This window comes from Anolis carolinensis, chromosome 2, assembly GCF_035594765.1.
Source record: "Anolis carolinensis isolate JA03-04 chromosome 2, rAnoCar3.1.pri, whole genome shotgun sequence".
In the NCBI taxonomy this organism is placed as follows: Eukaryota; Metazoa; Chordata; class Lepidosauria; order Squamata; family Dactyloidae; genus Anolis; species Anolis carolinensis.
In genome coordinates this window covers 16,734,165-16,755,516 of record NC_085842.1, presented here as the reverse complement: position 1 = coordinate 16,755,516, position 21,352 = coordinate 16,734,165, and the positions used below count along the sequence as shown (strand labels likewise).

The 21,352-nt window shown below is 43.7% G+C and overlaps 2 protein-coding genes across 3 annotated transcripts; both read right to left on the bottom strand.

Annotated features, from left to right (window-relative positions):
* Nucleotides 1-14: 14 nt before the first annotated feature.
* On the bottom strand, nucleotides 15-10,277 carry LOC100558888 (zinc finger protein 208). Of its 2 annotated transcripts, XM_016996356.2 has the most exons (5): nucleotides 9,561-10,277; nucleotides 9,315-9,420; nucleotides 7,543-7,622; nucleotides 6,147-6,267; nucleotides 15-3,917 (listed from the first exon to the last, which is right to left on the bottom strand). In XM_016996356.2, exons 1-5 carry the CDS (start codon nucleotides 10,164-10,166, stop codon nucleotides 1,195-1,197), a joined length of 3,636 nt encoding a protein of 1,211 aa, XP_016851845.2. In that variant the 5' UTR covers nucleotides 10,167-10,277; the 3' UTR covers nucleotides 15-1,194. The 2 variants fall into 2 exon arrangements, with proteins under 2 accessions (XP_016851845.2, XP_062829298.1); XM_062973228.1 differs by lacking the exons at nucleotides 9,315-9,420; nucleotides 9,561-10,277 and adding an exon at nucleotides 8,931-9,306.
* A 2,598-nt stretch (nucleotides 10,278-12,875) lies between these two features.
* LOC134292307 (zinc finger protein 665-like) lies at nucleotides 12,876-21,256 on the bottom strand. Its single transcript, XM_062973241.1, has 5 exons — nucleotides 18,512-21,256; nucleotides 18,134-18,239; nucleotides 16,148-16,227; nucleotides 15,674-15,794; nucleotides 12,876-14,637 (listed from the first exon to the last, which is right to left on the bottom strand). The coding sequence occupies exons 1-5, from the start codon at nucleotides 19,217-19,219 to the stop codon at nucleotides 12,965-12,967; spliced, it is 2,688 nt and encodes an 895-aa protein (XP_062829311.1). The 5' UTR covers nucleotides 19,220-21,256; the 3' UTR covers nucleotides 12,876-12,964.
* Between the last annotated feature and the right edge of the window lie 96 nt (nucleotides 21,257-21,352).

Here is a 21,352-nt window from a genome sequence, read left to right as displayed (position 1 = left end):
GACAAGAGCCAATATGACACACTATATCTTTATTAAAACAATTATAAATCCAAACGAAATTAGGTATAGAGTCTGAGTAAGGCATAGTTCTTTTCAGAAAGTCAATGATGGTTTCAATTGTGTGAAGGAAAAGCTGTGATATTATAATCCACAATGAGAACTCGATAGCTCTCCCAAGAAATCAAAGTCCATGAAGTTAAACAGGAAAACAAGGCTGGCAGAAAACAGAGTTCTATCCACTGGAAATGCTTTGTAGCAATCAAGGTAACAAAGTTGTTAAAGCTGAGGTAAACTTGAATCAGGAACAAGGAATAACATCCAAAGTAAAGTCAGGGTCTACTTGAGAGGTGCGGCATGGCATGGCCCGACTGGAACTGGAAACTTGGCTTGAAACAGGAACTAGGAACGGAGAAACCTTTCTCGAAAAAGCATCGTTGACACCGCAAGGGAATATACCCAACAACACACTTTTAACAGATTCTGGCCTGTACAGAATTTGGGGAGTACAAACTCCCAAAACTTTCCCAAGGGAACGCTACCCATTTCCCCATCTGTTTGGCAGTCTCTGGCTGCAGCGGATTTCCTGTTTTGCACTTCTTTCTCTAGTCACAAAATCTCTACGATTAAAAACCCCGTTTCTAGGCGTTTCTTCCACATCTGGCTCTATCTGCGAGGGAGGACTAGAAGAATCCTCTCCAATTAACACATCTCCAGCGTCAACATCTTCAGGCACCTGCAGCTGCAAAGGCCCTTCTGCGGAGGGTGCAATGTCAGTAAATTCCTCATCATTATCTGTGTCAAAGTGCAGGTCCCGAAACACTGCAGGCCTTGGTGCCCTGGCTGGCTGGAACCTAGCTGGCTGCGACCTAACAGTTCCTTTGATAAATTGCAAGAACACTTTTCCTCTGGGTGAATCTTTTTTTTTTTTTTTTGATATTTCAGCAAAAGAAGCCAGTTTGTTCAGAAAGAAATACTTTTTAAAATGTCAGTTATTCCCAAAAAAGCAACAACAAAGAAATACTATTTTAAAGTCATCTCTCTCTATTACAGAAGGTAATTGTGGTATGGATGAGGGGCAATAAGGGAGGCGTTTTTTCTAGCAAAAGCTCTTTCTGCATTTCGGGCATTTAAAGAATTCCTTCCCCTGTGTGTGTCACTTGATGAAGATGTTGTCGCTTCAGTTTGAAACTTCTTTCACTCCAAAGAGTGAAATGATTTTTCCCCAGTGTGGATTCTTTGATGTCGTATGAGGCTTTCCTTCAGTGTGAAACCCTTCCCACAATCCAAGCATTTGAATGGTTTTTCCCCAGAGTGTGTTGCTTGATGAGCAATTAGACATCTTTTCTCTGTAAAAGAGCTTTCGCACTCTAAGCATTTAAAGGGTTTTTCCCCAGTGTGGATTCTGTGATGTCGTGTGAGGCTTTCCTTCCGTGTGAAGCCCTTCCCACAATCCAAGCATTTGAATGGCTTCTCCCGCAAGTGAATTGTTTGATGAGAAGTGAGATGACACTTCAGAATAAAAGACTTTCCACACTCCAAGCATTTAAATGGTCTCTCCCCAGAATGAACTGCTTGATGATAAGTCAGATACATCTTGTGAATGAAGCCCTTTCCACACTCCCAGCATTTAAATGGCTTCTCCCCAGTATGAGTTGCTTGATGATAGGTGAGATTTGTCTTCTGAATGAAGCCCTTTCCACACTCCAAGCATTTAAATGGCTTCTCCCCAGTGTGAGTAGCTAAATGACGAGTCAGGCTTATCTTGTGAATCAAGCCCTTTCCACACTCTAAGCATTTAAAAGGCTTCTCCCCAGTATGGGTAGCTTGATGATAGGTGAGGCTTATCTTGTAAATGAAGCCCTTCCCACACTCCAAGCATTTAAATGGCTTCTCCCCTGTATGAGTAGTTTGATGAGACGTGAGGCTTATCTTGTGAATGAAGCCCTTTCCACATGCCAGGCATTTAAATGGCTTCTCCCCAGTATGTGTAGCCTGATGATCGGTGAGGGCTGTCTTCTGAGTGAAACTTTTTCCACACTCCAAGCATTTAAAAGGCTTCCCCCCAGTATGGGTAGCTTGATGACGAGTCAGGCATATCTTTTGAATGAAGCCCTTTCCACATTCCAAGCATCTGAATGGCTTCTCCCCAGTATGGGTAGCTTGATGATAGGTGAGACTTATCTTCTGAGTGAAATACTTTCCACACTCCAAGCATTTAAATGGCTTCTCCCCAGTATGACTTGCTAAATGACGAGTCAGGCCTAACTTCTGAATGAAGCTCTTTCCGCACTCCACGCATTTAAAGGGTCTCTCCCCAGTATGGACAGCTTGATGTTTGGTAAGGCCTGTCTTCCTAATGAAGCCCTTTCCACACTCCAGGCATTTAAATTGCTTCTCCCCAGTATGACTTGCTAAATGACGAGTCAGGCCTAACTTCTGAATGAAGCTCTTTCCGCACTCCATGCATTTAAAGGGTCTCTCCCCAGTATGGACAGCTTGATGTTTGGTAAGGCCTGTCTTCCTAATAAAGCCCTTTCCACACTCCAGGCATTTAAATGGCTTCTCCCCAGTATGAGTAGCTTGGTGATAGGTGAGACTTATCTTCTGAGTGAAACACTTTCCACATTCCTGGCATTTAAATGGCTTCTCCCCAGTATGAGTAGCTTGATGAGAGATGAGGCCTGTCTTCTGAGTGAAACACTTTCCACACTCCAAGCATTTAAATGACTTCTCCCCAATATGAATTGCTTCATGACGAGTCAAGTTTGTCTTGTGAATGAAGCCCTTTCCACACTGCAAACATTTAAATGCCTTCTCCCCAATATGAATACCCAAATGACGAGTCAGGCTTCTCTCGTGAATGAAGCCTTTTCCACACTCGAAGCATTTAAATGGCTTCTCCCCAGTGTGAGTAGCTAAATGATGAGTCAGGCTTATCTTGTGAATGAAGCCCTTTCCACACTCCAAGCATTTAAATGGCTTCTCCCCAGTATGAGTAGCTTGATGATAGGTGAGGCTTATCTTCTGAGTGAAACACTTTCCACACTCCAAGCATTTAAATGCCTTTTCCCCAGTATGGGTAGCTTGATGGTAGGTGAGACCTGTCTTCTGAGTGAAACCCTTTCCACATTCCTGACATTTAAATGGCTTCTCCCCAGTATGAGTAGCTTGATGAGAGATGAGGCCTGTCTTCTGAGTGAAACACTTTCCACACTCCAAGCATTTAAATGGCTTCTCCCCAGTATGAATTGTATTATGACGAGTCAGGTTTGTCTTGTGAATGAAGCCCTTCCCACACTGCAAGCATTTAAATGCCTTCTCCCCAGTATGAGTAGCTAAATGACGAGTTAAGCTTATCTTGTGAATGAAGCCTTTTCCACATGCCAAGCATTTAAATGGCTTCTCACCAGTATGAATTGCTTCATGACGAGTCAAGTTTGTCTTGTGAATGAAGCCCTTTCCACACTGCAAGCATTTAAATGCCTTCTCCCCAATATGAATAGCCAAATGACGAGTCAGGCTTATCTTGTGAATGAAGCCTTTTCCACACTCGAAGCATTTAAATGGCTTCTCCCCAGTGTGAGTAGCTAAATGACGAGTCAGGCTTATCTTGTGAATGAAGCCCTTTCCACACGCCAAGCATTTAAATGGCTTCTCCCCAGTATGAGTAGCTTGATGACGAGTCAGGCATATCTTCTGTATGAAGCCCTTTCCACACTCCAAGCATTTGAACTTTTTTTCTCCGGTGTGAGTTGCTTGATGACGAGCAATGCTTTTCTTATGACGGAAACATTTTCCGCACTCCAAGCACTTAATAGGCTTCCTCTTAGCGTACGTTGCTTGCTGACCAGAGAGGCACAGCTCCTTCTTCTCTCCATAGTCCCAGTATTGAGATGATTCCCCTTCTCTGTGAGTTTCTTGACGACAAAAAAAAATTGAGAACACATATTAAAAAAACAAAATCTTAATAGCTATCATTTAAGTGCTCACCAGAAATTTAGGTAATCAATCCCATTCCTGAACTTCTCTTGTTTCAAGAGTTTCCTCCTACAATTATCTCAAAATCTACTTTCGTGTAATTTCCAACTATTAGAACTGGATGTATCATCTTTAGCAAGACTAAATGCTAACTTCCAAGGGTTGCGTGCTCACTAGCAATTTAGGTAATCAATCCCATTGCTGAGCTTCTCTTACTTCAAGAGTTTCCTTCTATGGTTATCTCAAAATCTACTTTCTTGTAACTTCCAACTATCAGACCTGGATGTACCCTCTTTAGCAAGACTAAATGCTAACTTCCAGGGGTAGCAAACCATAAAATCATGTAGAAGATACCACTTTCCCCAAGGCTCGGGTGGGTGAAACCACAGATATGAATATACAGGGCACATGCTATAGGTACCAACTGATCTGATGAACCGTGAAAGAGAGAGAGCCTATTTCTGCATTTTTGGAAAAGGTATTTCCAATAATAAACCAAATTACAAACAAGCAGTTCTTGTTGACCCAGAAACAGGATTGCTCCTCGCATTTTGTGACAACTCTGAGGGATTGCAGCCTAAAGAGCTAAGTATTTTGGGGTTTTTATTGTTGTATGATTGCTAATTTATTTTGTATCAAAAGCATTGCATAAATAAGTATAAAACTGATAAAAATAGAGCGAACATGAGCAGCTAAATAATTTTGACCAAAAGTGGGCAACAGCATAGATTGCTGATTGCCAATAGATGAGCATTAGAAAAGAGAAACGAAGATGCACGACCTCTCAACTGTAGTGGATTGAATGTTGGGCTATGGATCTTTTAGACACTTATTTGTTGGAAATAGTAACCTTCTACAAGCCTTCTATACCAGTTATTTGTGATGTATATAATTGAGATTGCTTACTATATTGTATGCATATATTGGTATGCAGTTTTCCCCTTAACTCTATGTTGTTTGAAGGTTGTGGGAGGGACTACTGACCATGTGACCAGATCAGGACTATTCAAACTGAGGCTCCATGTTAGAAGTCCGTATGCTTCAGTTTGAATTAGTATGTCGTATGCTTCAGTATATAGTTTAGCAAAGTACGCAATACTATGTAGTTGAGTACAGTATGCTGCAGAGAGTAGTTTATATTGAGTCAGAGTTCAGTAATGTATTAGAAGAGAGTGTTAGTCTGTACGCAACAGAGAAGAGACTGAAACAGAATGCTTATAGAACAGACTGTTCAAACTCTGAACCAATAAGCAGTGTACCTGTATGCTGAATACATGACGTTTTTAAGTAAATCAACTATGTTAACTCTGTTAACAAAGACTACTTATTTTTGGTCTCTTGAGAGCATGGTTTAAAAGCAAGATATTTTATGGAAGAGTAGATGTCTTTGGGCAACTGAATTAACACTTATGAAGATCTGCTATATGTTATATGCATTGGTGTATCTTTGTTCCTAACACTTCAATGAGATAACCAGGGATATCAGTTTAACAACAGAGAAAGCTGAATTGCCTTGCATGAACACTAGTGGATATTTACCACTAAGGATAAGATTGACTAAATTTTTAACTCTTCTCAGGAAGATCATACTTTATGATTATTCCAAATAGAGTGAATGCAATTAATCTCCAAAAAGGATCACACTTCCAAATGGCTATGAAGATTCTGGTTTTACAAAAGTTATGATCTCAAAAAGATCATATTTTCCAAAAGGCTATGACTTTTAAAAAGCCATGATTTCAAAAAAAAAAAAATCGATTCCCTGCTCAGTCATGGAAACCTACTGGGTGACCTTGGGCGAGTCACATAATATCAGCCCCAGAAAACCCTGTGATAGATTTGTTCAAGACTTGCCATAAAACGGAAATGACAATAACAATGGAAAAAGACACTTGCTGTACAAAATGATAGAAACAACCAGTTTCTTTCCAACCTGTCTCAACACTGTGTTGATTTCAAAAAAGACACCTGGGAGTTTCTGACTCTCTCCACATTATGTTGGACCTGTAGGGAGATGCTATAGTTGAATGGTACATTAAATGTTATTTTATCCTGCTGTGAACCTATGCTAAACCTGGTGAGTTCTCCCCCCCCCCCCCCCTTTAAGTGACATTGTGTGGCTATGTCATTCTGTTACTAATACTTTCTTATAAAAGAGGTAACCTTACTTAAAGAGGACACAGTCTCCACATTTTCCTTCATGACTTGTTGATGCAAGTCCCTTTGGTCCGTATTCAGCAGGGCCCACTCCTCCTCACTGAAAGACACGGCCACCTCTTGGAAGGTCACCTGGACAACGAAACATTCCTGGTAAGCAGAAAACGCTGACCCCAGCCAGAAAACCAGTTGCTTCTGGTGGCCGATTTACACAGGGACTTGGTTGTAGGCATTTTGGATGGCATGAATTTAATATTGAATGTAATGTGTATTATATATATATATATATACACACACACACACACACACACAGAGTAGACTCCCGCTTATTCAACTTCCACTAACCCGACACACCGTATTATCCGACGCCCTGACACCCAGGGCCATCCTCCCTTACTCCCTCATTCACCAGGCCAGGTCCTGGTGCTGCTGGGACCCGGCCTAGTGAGCGAGCGAGGGATGGAGAGCGGGTGAGTGAAGGAGGGCGGCAAAGGCCCTCCATCCCTCCCTCACTCGCTCATTCACCAGGCTGGGTCTCAGTGCTGCCGAGACCCAGCCTGGTGAAGTAGCGAGGGACAGGATGAGCGAGTCAAGGAGGGCGGCAAAGGCCCTCGCTCTCTCACTCACTCACCAGGCTGGATCCCGGTGCTGCCTGGACCCGGCCTGGTGCATGAGCAAGGGACGGAGGGCGGGCGAGTGAAGGAGGGTGGCAAAGGCCGTCCCTTGCTCAATCGCTCGCTCACTTACTCACCAGGCCGGGTACTGGTGCTGCCGTCGGGACCTGGCCTAGTGAGCGAGCGAGAGAGGAAGGGTGGGCAAGCGAGCACCCACTCTGTTATCCGGCAGTTTCACTTTTCCGACATTCTGCCCGCCAGTTTATGTCAGATAAGTGAGCCTCTACTGTATATATATTTAATTGAATTGAGTTTAAGATTACTGTTTGTATGTGTTTCAAGGCATTGAATAATTGCCATAATGTATGCCACCTGAATTTCCTTTGGGGTAGAAAAAAGTGGGGTATAAATAGGGCAAATAAATAAGTAAGTACAGTAGAGTCTCACTTATCCATGCTAAACGGGCCGGCAGAAGCTTGGAAAAGCGAATATCTTGGATTATAAGGAGGGATTAAGGAAAAGCCTATTAGTCATCAAATTAGGTTATGATTTTACAAATTAAGCACCAAAACTTCATGTTATACAACAAATTTGAAGTAGTTCAATACGCAGTAATGTTATGTTGTAATGACTGTATTTACTAATTTAGCACCAAAATATTACGATATATTGAAAACATTGACTACAAAAATGGCTTGGATTATCCAGAGGCTTGGATAAGTGAGACTCTACTGTAAGTAAAATGGAAAGAGGGGAGAGCCCTTCTTGGTCCATAAGGGATTCCATCACCTACCTGATCTGGTGTCACAGAACGTGTGCTGCGTTCATCAAAAGGAAGAGGGAAGCCAGTATGTGTTGGTTCTGATTCACCTCCTGTAGGAATAGAAACGACAAGGGTATTTTTAATTAACCATGGTCTCTATTTCTGGTGGTGCCATCTTCCTAATGCTAAGAGCGGTTCAACAGATAGAGTATGATGTGACTTGAGAGTGTGATGGAGTCTCTTTCTCTGGAGGTTTTTACGCAGGGGCAAGATGGCCATCAATTAGGAGTGCTTTGAATGTGTATCCTTACATGGAAGAGATCTGGGACTGGATTCCCCTTGTGGGCTCTTCCAACTCTAGGATTCCGTTATTTTATGATTCTATTATTCAATCATGGAAGGCACAGCCCTGAGATGGCACGACCCAAGCAAGGCTGGGAAGAGTAAGGCATTGTTGTTGTTGTTGTTGTTGTTGTTGTTGGTAAGTGCCTCCAGGCCAACTTTGACTGATAGTAATGCTATGATGAGGGACCTCCAAGCCAGGTCTGCTCAGGTCTTGGCGATTCAGGACAGCCACGGCTCCCTTGGTGGAGTGCATCCTCCTACAGTCCAATCTCTCTCTTTTCCTGCTGCCTTCTCTTTTACTAAAATTTATTGTCTTTTCTAGTGAGCCCAGTGTAATCGTGATATGGCCACATTACAACTATGTCAGTTCATTCATCTTGGCTTCTCATAGGAATTAAAGCTTGATTTTCTCTAGGACCCGTGTATTTGCCATTTTAGCCGATGGCATCCACAAAACTCTCCTCTAGCACATTTCAAATCAACTTTCTTCACTGTACAGCTTTCAAGTCATACATAGAAAAGGCACCCTGCAGCCTCTAACTCATTAGTCAAGGAACTATGAGAGTAGTTGACATTAGCAACAACCTCTGGCCTGGATACTTCAGCCCTTTTATACACCCTGATCCCCGTTGGGCTCTTTGAGGAATGTGTCCTCCCCCTGCTTTTTTTGGTGGATATTGGGGAAAGAAAATTATACATAACCCAACCTAAAATAGGTTCTTATCATGGGAATAGCATAACAATATGTATAGCAATATGACATTCTTTCAGCATATTCCGCTCTTAACCTTCTGTTCTCCAGGCTAACCATGCTTGGCTCCCTAAGCTGCCCCTCGTAGGGATTCATGATATCTAGACCTATGACCACTTTGGTCACCTTTGGCCAGGGACAGCCATAGAGCCCTGTCGATGTTTTACTTAATTCGTTTTTAAAGGAAATGATTGGGGAGAATTAGGAAACATTTAGGTTTGCAGCCGTACTTTTTCTCTGGCTTGCTATGAGTTGTGGCAATGGGAACAGATTGGGAGCAGACGACAGCAGTGGAGAGGATGAACAGCCACAACACACCCACCATATATGTCAGTGGCCTCAAAGTCACTGCACATTGTCACATGGCTGAGAGTGCTTTGGAAGACTGACGTAATGCATGTTGAGCAGCCCTAATATTCAAAAAGAGCTACTTAAACACAACTTGAAGATCGGCTTGCATGAGTTTACGGTGCTGTCATGCAAAGCCAGCCACCAACGCAGCTCACATCCCTAACCACGACATTCCTAATGATGCAGCCAAAAATGTTTTGTTTTTTAAGTTGCTTGATTGTATTGTTTACGCATGTTCAGTAGAATCTGTATGTCTAAAGGCTCCTAGATCCCTTCCATACAGATATATGTTCACTGAGCCACAAAGACTCAAAAGGAGTGGAGTAAAGACATCCAAGTGTCCCTTGGTATTTACTTGTGGATCTGGGTAGTTCTCTTTGTCCGGCACAATCCAGCGTCCGGCTGAAGATGGAGGGGGGCCTTTCTAATGCAATGGCCACTTCTGCACACAAGTCCGTCGCCTGGAAAAACACCAAAGGGACACAGATACAAATGATCAGAAAATGGAAAAGGGAAAGAGGCGAGGGGGGACCTAGAGTTTGGCTTCCTTCATAATCCGCGTCCTTGCCTCCTAGAAAGTATGGGGATGAGATTCTCTCACCCGTTGCTCCTTCTCCGTCTCCTCTTCTTCCCGACTCATGAGGAATCCTTCAGCCAAAGCCACGACCTGGGAACTGGTCTCTGCCCCACATTCCCTCACCCAGCGCTCCATCTCCGCAGGAAGGACGGCCAGGAACTGCTCCAGGAGCACCAGGTCCAGCATCTCCGCCTTGGTATGTTCCTCAGGCTTCAGCCACAGGCGGCAGAGAGAGTGGAGGTGGCTGCAAACCTCTCGGGGCCCCAAAGTCTCCTTGTAGTTGAACTGCCTGAAGCTCTGGCTTGGCGCTGCCTCTGAAGGTGGGCTGTCTCCCCGCAGCCCCTTCCCCACAAGGCCTCCTTCCCAGAACTGCCCTCCATTCCCAGCAGGAAAGGCAGGAGGGTCCGTGCTTGGCTCAGGGTCTAAGGCTTCTTGCTTTCCCACCTGCCCTGTGTCCTTGCAGCCAGGCTCCAGCCTGGGCAGAAGAGCCATCTCCCTCTTGGGAAGGCACACTCTCTCCTCCTCCACAAGCCCTGCAAGGCTCACCCACTCACTCCTCCTCCTCCAGGAAGATTCCCACATGGCCAGAAGAGGAGGGACCTCGCCTGCAGGAGGCTTAGCATTGGCCATTGACTTCCCCTCTAGGAATCCACTCCTTTGCTTTAACTCTTTGGAAGCCAACTAGCAAAGCCTCCCTCTGAAAGACATGGGGAGATGCTGCTTTCAAGGCATTTCCCCAGGAACAGGAGAGGGTTCGGATAACCTAAAGCAGCAGTTCCCAAACTCAGGTCTTCTGAATGTTTGAACTTTAATCCCATAATCCGTAATCCTTGGCCAAGGAAGAGGAGGCTTCTGTGAGTTGGAAACCAAAACATCCCAGGATCACATACACTTTCAGTGTTATCAGACAGCATAACACGTTTACAGTGTGATTCCAAAGGCCTTGGGTGAATTTCCACCGGAATCAATGCAGTCTGATGCCACTTTCACTGCGATGGTTCAATGCTCTGGAATCATAGGGGCAGGAATTTGCAATGTCCTTCTCCTTCTCTGGCTCCCCAAACTACAACTCCCAAGATTGCATAGTTCTGAGCCATGGCAATCAAAAGCACTGCCAAACTGCATTAATTCTGCCGTGGAGATGCATCCTAGGAGGGCTATGCTGGGGCTCCTGATTTTAGTCCCCAAATGCACTTAGAGCTACAAAAGGGAAGCACAAACAAATCTAATCGAGTTTGGCTGCAAGAACTGAACATTCTGGTGGCCTTTCTCTGAACATACTATAGGTTGTGGTATGTGTGTGTGTGTGTGTGTGAATTACTACTGCAACATGACTGTCTGGCAATGTCCCAGTAGCATTCTCTCCTGTTGTTTCACCTGCATCTATGGCTGGCATCCTCCGAGTCCGTAGGAAAGTGGAATCTATCTATCTATCTGTGGAATAATGTCCACGGTGAGATATAGAACTCTTTGTCTGTTTGAAGTAATGATTAGCACTGGGTCGCCATGAAGTTTGCTAAGTTAACCAGTGAGGGTATTTGCATAGAGGTATCCTTGTTTTTGTTGCCTGGAGGCATCCTCTGTTTGGGGGATGTTAACTGCCACTTGATTGTTTGGTGTCTGGAACTCCCCTGTTTTCTGAGTGTTGTTCTTTATTTACTGTCTTGATTCTGGTGGTTTCATCCTTTCTGTTGAAATTTTCCACATGCTTGTGGATTTCAATGGCTTTTCTATGTAGTCTGACATGGTGGTTGTCAGAGTGGTTCAACATTTCTGTGCTCTCAAATAATATTCTGTGTCCAGGTTGGTTCATCATGTATTCTGCTATAGCTGGCCTCTCTGGTTGAATCAATCTGCACTGGCCTTTTGTGTCCTTTTATTTGTGTCTGGGCAATGCTGCTGTGTTTGGTGGTCCCTATGTAGACTTGTCCACAACTACATGGAATATGGTAGACTCCTGCAGGCATGGGCAAACTTCAGCCCTTCAGGTGTTTTGCTGTCTGGAATTGTAGGAGTTGAAGTCCAAAACACCTAGAGGGCCAAAGTTTGCCCATTCCTGGTTTAGAGAACCCTCTTATACTTTGCTGATTGTGGCATTTGTTCAATTAACTTTGAATTTTCTTGGTGGGTCTGTATTGACCTTCCCACAAAACCGTGTAAGGGCTTCAGTCATTGATAGCTGTGAAGAGTCTCTCCTGGTCAAAGGGAATCTACTTCCATGAGGCTCTCGTCTTCAGGAAGTCATTCTTCAGGTGTAAAGAATGGTCCCCCCCCCATTAATTCACACTAAGGATGTCATATAGCTGGATTTGTGTCCATTCCTTTCCTTTTGGTGAAGCCTCATGGAAGTGCCATAAAACCTAACCGTTTATACAGGAATGTTATGGGGAAATGTAAATACACAAATAAAGCCCTCCAAAGCAGTGTGCATTTATCTTGAAGCAGACCAATTATAACTTCTACTCAGTAAGTACATCAGCCTAAGCTCCTCCAACTCCAAATTTCAACTAGCAATATGGTGAAGAATTGCAGTATCATCCAGATTTGGGTAAGAATACATTTATCACTCATCATTAATGCATTAGACCTTTTCTCCTAGCATGACTTGAATTACTCCTTGATTAAGGTGAAATTAACCTGATTGCTTTGGATTATTTTTACTCCAAAACAATCAGGTCAACTTCACCTTATTATTTCAGAATGGAATGGAGGATTTCATAAGATTGGTGGCTCAGCAATAATCAAAAGATTCAAAAGAGGAGCACATCAGTTGTAAAAAAAAAAAATCAGTTGTATCATGGCTGAGCAGGGAGAGTAATGGAGAAGATTCTGGATGTCAGAATCACCATCTCAGCCTGGGACTGGCTGCTTCGGTTCCCTGTCATAAAGAAGGAGGAGAAAGCTGTGTACAGTTGGGGAAGGTAGTGTATATAAGATATCTCTTTTTGGGGGGGAATTGAAATTACAGTTAACAGACTGTGAGCACAGTGTTTGGCCACAAGGGGGTGGACAGGAGTTGGGTCTGATATATACAGGAGGTTTGAGCGGGAAATCTTTAGAACTGTCTTTTTAGGATTGTGGAAAGAAGGAATAAAACAATTGTCACCAGCATTTTATTGTTGTGAGCTTGATTTTACCTCCAAGATCTTCCAGAGTCTGACACTGGAAGTCCAACAGAAGTTTGGCCAGGGACGGAAAGCAATTGAAAAAGTAGAAGGAAGGGTGGTGATATTAAAAATTAAACATAATCAGCAACAAAAGCTGTTGCGGCAGTTCAGCAAATCAGAAGCTTCTGGTGCCAGCGATAGAGTGACTGAGCTTTAGCAATTCAGGAGCAGCTTCAAGCTTACAAAGACTTTATTCAAAGAACATAACAATATAGAAAAGTTAGCAGGTCCTAGCTATCCACTTAACCCACAGCGGACATCTTAAAATAAGGGAGGTGTTTCTTCTGGCAAAAGCTCTTTCCGCACTCCGGACATTTGAAGGGTTCTTGCCCCCGTGTGTGTCACTTGATGAAGATGTAGGGTTTGCTTCAGTCTGAAACATCTTCCACACTCCAAACACTGAAACGGTTTATCCCCAGAGTGGATTTTTTGATGCTGTGTGAGGCCTGCCTTCCATGCAAAGCCCTTCCCACAATCCAAGCATTTGAATGGCTTTTCCCCAGAGTGTGTTGCTTGATGAGCAACTAGACATCTTTTCTCTGTAAAAGAGCTTTTGCACTCCAAGCATTTAAACGGTTTTTCTCCAGAGTGGATTGTTTGGTGTTCTCTGAGGCTTGCCTTCCATGTGAAGCCCTTCCCACAATCCAAGCATTTGAATGGCTTTTCGCCAGAGTGGATTCTTTTATGTTCTTTGAGGATTATCTTCCGAGCAAAGTCCTTTCCACAATCCAAGCATTTGAATGGCTTTTCTCCAGAATGTGTTGCTTGATGAGCAATTAGACCTCGTTTTTCTGTAAAAGAGCTTTCGCATTCCAAGCACTGAAAGGGTTTCTTCCCTGTGTGAATGCTCTGGTGAGAGGCAAAGCATGCCTTCTGGCTGAAGCTCTTTCCGCACTCCAAGCATTTAAATGGTTTTTCCCCAGTGTGGATTCTTTGATGTTGGGTGAGATTTGACTTCCGTGCGAAGCCCTTTCCACAATCCAAGCATTTGAATGGCTTTTGCCCAGAATGTGTTGCTTGATGAGCAATTAGACCTTGTTTGTCTGTAAAAGATCTCCCACACTCCAAGCATTGAAAGGGTTTTTTCCCTGTGTGAATGGTCTGGTGAGAAGCAAAGCATCCCTTTACACGGAAGCTCTTTCCGCACTCCAAGCATTTAAAGGGTTTCTCTCCTGAGTGAATTCTTTGGTGAGAAGTGAGATTTCCCTTCTGAATAAAAGACTTTCCACACTCCAAACATTTAAATGGCTTCTCCCCAGTATGAATTGCTTGATGATAGATAAGCCTTCTCTTCTGAGTGAAACGCTTTCCGCACTCCAGGCATTTAAATGGCTTCTCCCCAGTATGAGTAGCTTGATGATCGGTGAGGCCTGTCTTCTGAGTGAAACTCTTTCCACACTCCAAGCATGCGTATGGCTTCTCCCCAGTATGGATTGTTTCATGACGAGTCAGGTTTATCTTCTGAATGAAGCTCTTCCCACACTCCAAGCATTTAAATGGCTTCTCCCCAGTATGAGTAGCTTGATGATAGGTGAGGCTTACCTTGTGAATGAAGCCCTTTCCACACTCCAAGCATGTATATGGCTTCTCCCCAGTATGAATTGCTAAATGACGAGTCAGGCCTATCTTCTGAGTGAAACTCTTTCCACACTCCAAGCATTTAAATGGCTTTTCCCCAGTATGAATAGTTTGATGAGAAGTGAGGCTCGCCTTCTGAATGAAGCCCTTTCCACACTCCCCGCATTTGAACTTTTTCTCTCCGGTGTGAGTTGCTTGATGACGAGCAATACTTTTCTTATGACTTAAACATTTCCCGCACTCCAAGCACATAAAGGGCTTCCTCTTAGTGTACGTTGCTTGCTGACCAGAGAGGCCCGGGTCCTCCTTCTCTCCACAATCCCAGTATTGAGCTGATTCCCCTTCTCTTTGAGTTGCTTGACAACAAAGAAAATGAGAACACATATTAAAAAAACAAAATCTTAATAGGTATCATTCAAGTTCCTATTTCTGCATTTTCAGAAAAGGTATTTCTAATAACAAATTACAAACAAGAGATTGCTTATTATATTGATATGCAGTTTTCTTCTTAACTCTATGTTGTTTGAGGTTGTGGGAGGGACTGCAGACCATGTGAACAGATCTGGACTATTCAAACTGAAACTCCATTTTAGAAATCAGTATGCTTCAGTCTGAGTTAGTATGTAGTATGCAAGGTATGTAACAGTATGTAGTTGAATACAGTATGCTGCAGAGAGTAGTCAGTTTATATTGAGTCAGTAAAAAAGAAGAGACTAAACTAGAATGCTTAAAGAACAGACTGTTTAAACTCTGAATCAATAAGCAGTGTACCTGTATGCCAAATAAATGAAGTTTGTAAGTAAATCAATTATGATAACTTTTAACAAAGACTACTTATTTTTAGTCTCTTGAGAGCATGATTTAAAAACAATAATCTTATGGGAGAGTCCATGTTTTGGGCAACTGAAATACCACTTCTGAAGATCTGCTATGATCTCAAAAAGGTCATGATTTTCAAGTTATGCCTTTCAAAAGTCTATGATTTCTAAAAATATTTGATTCCCTGCTACGTCACGGAAACCTACTGGGTGATCTTGAGTGAGTCACACAATATCAGTTCCAGAAAACCCTGTGATAGATTTGTCTAAGGCTTGGCAAAAAATGGAAATGACAAGAACAATGGGAAAATGACACCTGCTGTACAAAATGATAGAAATAATCAATTTCTTTTCAACCTATTTCAGAAATGACACTTGGGAGTTTCTGCACCAATCCACATGATGTTGGATCTATAGAAAGATGCTAAAGTAGACTGGTAAATTTAATGTTATTTTATCCTGCTGTGAACCTATGCCAGACCTGGTGAGCTTTTTACACCTGCCCCTTTTAAGTGACATGATGCGGCTATGTCATTTAGTGACTACTACTTTCTTATAAAAGAGGGAGCCTTACTTAGAGAGGACACAGTCTCCACATTTTCCTTCATGACTTGTTGATGCAAGGCCCTTTGGTCCGGATCCAGCAGGGCCCACTCCTCCTCACTGAAAGACACAGCCACTTCTTGGAAAGTCACCTGGACAAAGAAACATTCTTGGTAAGCAGGAAACACTGACCCCAGACAGAAAACCAGTTGCTTCTGGTGGCCGATTTACACAGGGACTTGGCTGCAGGCATCTTGGATGGTGTGATTTTAATATTGAAAGTAACGTTTTAAAATGCTTAATATGCATTGATTGTAATTCAAGGCATTGAATAATTGCCATATGTAAGCTGCCTTGAGTCCCCTTCAGGGTAGAGAAAGGCAGAGTATAAATTGGGTAAATACAAATAAATAAATAAATAAATGGAAAGAGGGGAGAATAGCTATGTGAAGAGGACACCGGAAGCCCGAGCCCTTCTTGGCCCATTAGGGATTCTCTCACCTACCTGATGTGGTGTCACAGAATTCGTGCTGAGTACATCAAAAGGAAATGGTAAGCCAGTATGTGTTGGTTCTGATTCCCCTCCTGTAGGAATAGAAAAGACAAGGGTATTTTAACTGGCTATGGTCTCCATTTCTGGTGGTACCATCTTCGTAATGCTCAGAACTGTTCAACAATTGAATATGCTGCGACCTAAGAATGTGGTGGAGTCTCTCTGGAGGCTTTAACATAGAGACTGGATGAATACACATTCAAAGCACTCCATTAGGAGTGCTTTGAATGTGCATCCCTGCATGGAAGAGAGCTGGGACTGGATGGCCCTTGTGGGGTCATTCAAGTCTAGGATTCTATTATTTTATGATTCTTTGATTCAATCACGGAAGGCAAGACCTAAGCAAGGCTGGGTATAAGGTGTTGTTCTTCTTGTTGGTAAATGCCTTTAGGCCCACTTTGACTGATGGATATGCTATGAATGAGGGACCTCCAAGCCAGGTCTGTCAGGCCTTGGTGATTCAGGACAGCCATGGCTCCCTTGGTGGAGTCCACCCCCCTGTAATTAAGTTTCTCTCTTTTTCTGCTGCCTTCTCTCTTATTAAGACTTATTGTCTTTTCTAGTGAGCTCTGTGTAATCGTGATATGGCCACATTACAACTATGTCAGTGCAGTCATTCTGGGAGGAATTAAAGCTTGATTTTTTCTAGGACCCCTGTATTTGCCTTTTTAGCCAACAGCATCCACACAACCCTCCTCCAGCACATTTCAAATCAGCTTTCTTCACGGTGTAGCTTTCACAGTCATACATAGAAAATGGTATTTTGTGGCCTTTAATTCATTACTCAAAGCCACTTTGAGAGCAATTGACATCAGCATCAACCTCTGGCCTGGATACTTCAGCCCTTTTATACACCCTGATCCCCTTTGGGCTCCGTGAACTTACCCCCCCCCCTGCTTTTTTGGGGGGCGGGGGAGAGAAAACTGTACCTAATCCATTTGGCACTTAAAACTAGGTTCTCATCTTGGGAATAGCATAGCAATATGTATAGTGATAGTATGACATCCTTTCAACATATTCCCCTCTTAACCTGCTCTTCTCCAGGCTAACCATAACCATAACCATAACCATTAAGCTGCCCTTTGTAGGGATTCATGATATCCGGACTGAGTACTACTTTGGTCACCTTTGGCCAGGGACAGCAATAGAGCCGTGCTGTTATTTTATTTAATTTGTTTCTTCAAGGATGTGATTGGGGAGAAACAAGAAACATTTAGGTTTCTTATTTCTTCTCTAACTGCCTATGAGTATTGGCAATACGAACAGACTGTGAGCAGGCAACAGCAGTGGAGAGGAACAGCCACAACACACCACCATATATGTCAGTGGCCTCAAAGTCATTGCACATTATTGCTTTGGAAGACTGATTGACTGAATGTATGTTGAGCAGCCCTAATTTTCAAAAGCATCTACTTAAGCACAACTTGAAGATTGGTTTGCAGAGAGTTTATGGTGCTGTCATGTAAAGCCAGCCACCATCTAACACAGTTCACCTCCCTAGGCACTACACTCCTAATGATGCAGCCAAAAATACATTGCATTGTCGAAGGCTTTCATGGCCGGGATCACAGGGTTGTTGTATGTTTTCCGGGCTGTATGGTCATGTTCCAGAAGTATTCTCTCCTGATGTTTCACCCACATCTATGGCAGGCATCCTCCTCTGAAGATGCCTACCATAGATGTGGCCGAAACATCAAGAGAGAATACTTCTGGAACATGGCCATACAGCCCGGAAAACATACAACAATCCCAAAAATACATTGTCATTTAAGCTGCTTGATTATACTGTTTACTCATGCTTGTATAATTACTGTTTACTGAAGTAGAACCTGTGTATCCAAAGGCTCCTAGATCCCTTGAATACATATATATGTTCACTGAGCCACAAAGACTCAAAAGGAGTGGAGTCAAGCCATCTGAGTGTCACTTGGTATTTACTTGTGGATCTGGGAGGTTCCCTTTGTCCTGCGCAATCCAGCATCTGGCTGCAGGTGGAGGGAGGCCTTTCTAATGCAATGGCCACTTCTGCACACAAGTCCGCCGCCTGGAAAAACACCAAAGGGACACAGATACAAATGATTGGAAAACTGAAAAGGGAAAAAGAGGCGAGGGAGGGCTCTGGAGTTTGACTTCCTTCATAATAATGGCTGGAGATGGAGGGAGGCATTCCTTCTGCACAAAGGTTCATCATATGAAGAAACACCAAAGAAACACAGAAAAATGAAAAGAAACAGGTGGATGAGGGCTCTGGAGTTTGACTTCCTTCATAATCACCATCCCTGCTTCCTTGAAAGCGTGGGGAGAAAATTCTCTCACCTGTTGCTCCTTCTCCGTCTCCTCTTCTGCCCGACTCAGGAGGAATCCTTCAGCCAAAGCCACGGCCTGGGAACTGGTCTCTGCCCCACATTCCCTCACCCAGAGCTCCATCTCCGCAGGAAGGACGGCCAGGAACTGCTCCAGGAGCACCAGGTCCAGCATCTCCGCTTTTGTATGTTCCTCAGGCTTCAGCCACAGGCGGCAGAGAGAGTGGAGGCGGCTGCAAACCTCTCGGGGCCCCAAAGTCTCCTTGTAGGTGAACTGCCTGAAGCTCTGGCTTGGCGCTGCCTCTGAAGGTGGGCTGTCTCCCCGCGGCCCCTTCCCCACAAGGCCTCCTTCCCAGAACTGCCCTCCATTCCCAGCAGGAAAGGCAGGAGGGTCCGTGCTTGGCTCAGGGTCTGAGGCTTCTTGCTTTCCCACCTGCCCTGTGTCCTTGCAGCCAGGCTCCAGCCTGGGCAGAAGAGCCATCTCCCTCTTGGGAAGGCACACTCTCTCCTCCTCCACAAGCCCTGCAAGGCTCACCCACTCACTCCTCCTCCTCCAGGAAGATTCCCACATGGCCAGAAGAGGAGGGACCTCGCCTGCAGGAGGCTTAACATTGGCCACTGACTTCCCCTCTAGGAATCCACTTCTTTGCTTTAACTCTTTGGAAGCCACAGAGCAAAAGCCCCCTCCATAAGACACGGGGAGATGCTGCTTTCGAGGCATTTCCCCAGGAACAGGAGAGGGTTCGGATAACTTAAAGCAGCAGTTCCCAAACTGAGGTCCTTGTCACAAATATTAAATATTAACTGGGTATTTTTGATTACAAAAGTGTGAATCAAGCACTGAAAGAGTGAGTAGGCCAAAGCCTGTTAGAGGTATTTTGCCTCAGTGAGGGAACTCCTCCGTCAGTGTGAGGTAAACCTCAGTCTGAGAGAAGCCTTGTGTTTAAAGCTCCCGTGTGTGAAGGCCGCTGCGTTTAAAGGTACTACAGTAGAGTCTCACTTATCCAACATAAATGGGCCGGCAGAATGTTGGAAAAGCGAATATGTTGGATAATAAGGAGGCATTAAGGAAAAGCCTATTAAACATCAAATTAGGTTATGATTTTACAAATGAAGCACCAAAACATCATGTTAGACAACAAATTTGGTAGAAAATAGTAGTTCAATACGCAGTAATGCTATGTAGTGATTACTGTATTTATGAATTTAGCACCAAAATATCACGATGTATTGAAAACATTGACTACAAAAATGCATTGGATAATCCAGAACATTGGATAAGCGAGTGTTGGATAAGTGAGACTCTACTGTATATGTTTGCTTATTTGTGGTATAGAAACCTTGTGGTTGTAAATAGTGCTACTCTATTATTTTACTACAAAGAAAAGGCTCCTGTGGAAGATATAACATTGGTCTGTGAGTACAGCAGGGTTTGGGGGGAACTGATCTTCCTTTCTGGGAGTTGTAGTTCACCCACAACCAGAGAAAGGGTGACCTCCGCCGATGATAGAACTGGACCAAACTTCGTACACAGAACCCCCATGACTAACTCAACCTACTGGAGGGGGTTTGAGGGGACTGACACACCATAGTGGGAATTGTAGCTTATCCTACAGCCAGAGAGCACACTGAACCTCACCGATGATGCATCTCGAGGAAACTTGCCCAACATAACACATTTTAGGTATTGATGGAGTTTTCGGGGTTCACCTGGCATAATGTAAGTTGTAGTTCACCCACAACCTTAGGCATTTTGTACAATTAAAAATCGACTTTTGCAAATAACCCAGGCAACGCCAGGTAGCCAAGCTAATCATTTATATACCTGGCCATTAATCTTGTCCAGTCTGAAACCTCTTTTTGCCATCTGTCTTATTTTCATCAAAAAAAGCCAGTTTGTTCAGAAAGAAACTTTTTTAAATTGTCATTCCTGATAAAACAACAACAAAGAAACGCTTTTTAAAATTCACCTCTATTACAGAAGTTCAGTCGCCTCATGGATTGGATCATCTGAACTCAAGAATCCAAACCCTGTGGAAACTGAACCTCAAGCTCTGAGGATTCCCTGGGAAGAAGTCCCACTGGAGCATTACAACACACCAAAATACTTGGGAGTAATCCTGGACCGTACTTTGACTTACGAGAAGCACTGCTTGACTATCAAGCAAAAAGTCAGCGCTAGAAATAATATCATACGAAAGCTGACTGGCACAACCTGGGGATCACAATTAAACAAGTGAAGACATCTGCTCTTGTGCTTGGCTACTCTGCTGCTGAATACGCATGTCTAGTGTGGAATACATCTCATCACATTAAAATAGAGGATGTGGCTCTTAATGAGACATGCTGCATTGTCACAGGATTTCTACGCCCCACACCACTGGAGAAATTATACTGATTTGCCAGCATTGCACCACCTGACATCCAACGGAAAGAAGCAGCCAGCAATGAAAGGACCAAGGCGTTGACATCTCTAGCCCATCCCCTGTTTAGATATCAGCCAGCACACAATGCCTTAAATCAAGAAATAGTTCTCTAAGATCTACAGAGATACTCGCAGGAACACCTCAGCAAGCGAGAGTCCAAAAGTGGCAGGCTAAAACCCGCAACCTCAATCAGTGGCTGAGGCCAGATGAGAAACTCCCTCCTGGGCACACAGAAAACTTGGAAGGCACTGAACAGACTGGGATCTGGCACCACGAGATACAGAACCAACCTTAAGAAATGGGGCTTCAAAGTGGAGTCCACAACATGTGAGTGTGGAGAAGAGTAAACCACAGACCTCCTATTTACAATGTAATCTGAGCCCTGCCCCATCCACAATGGAGGACGTTCTTATAGCAACACCAAGTGG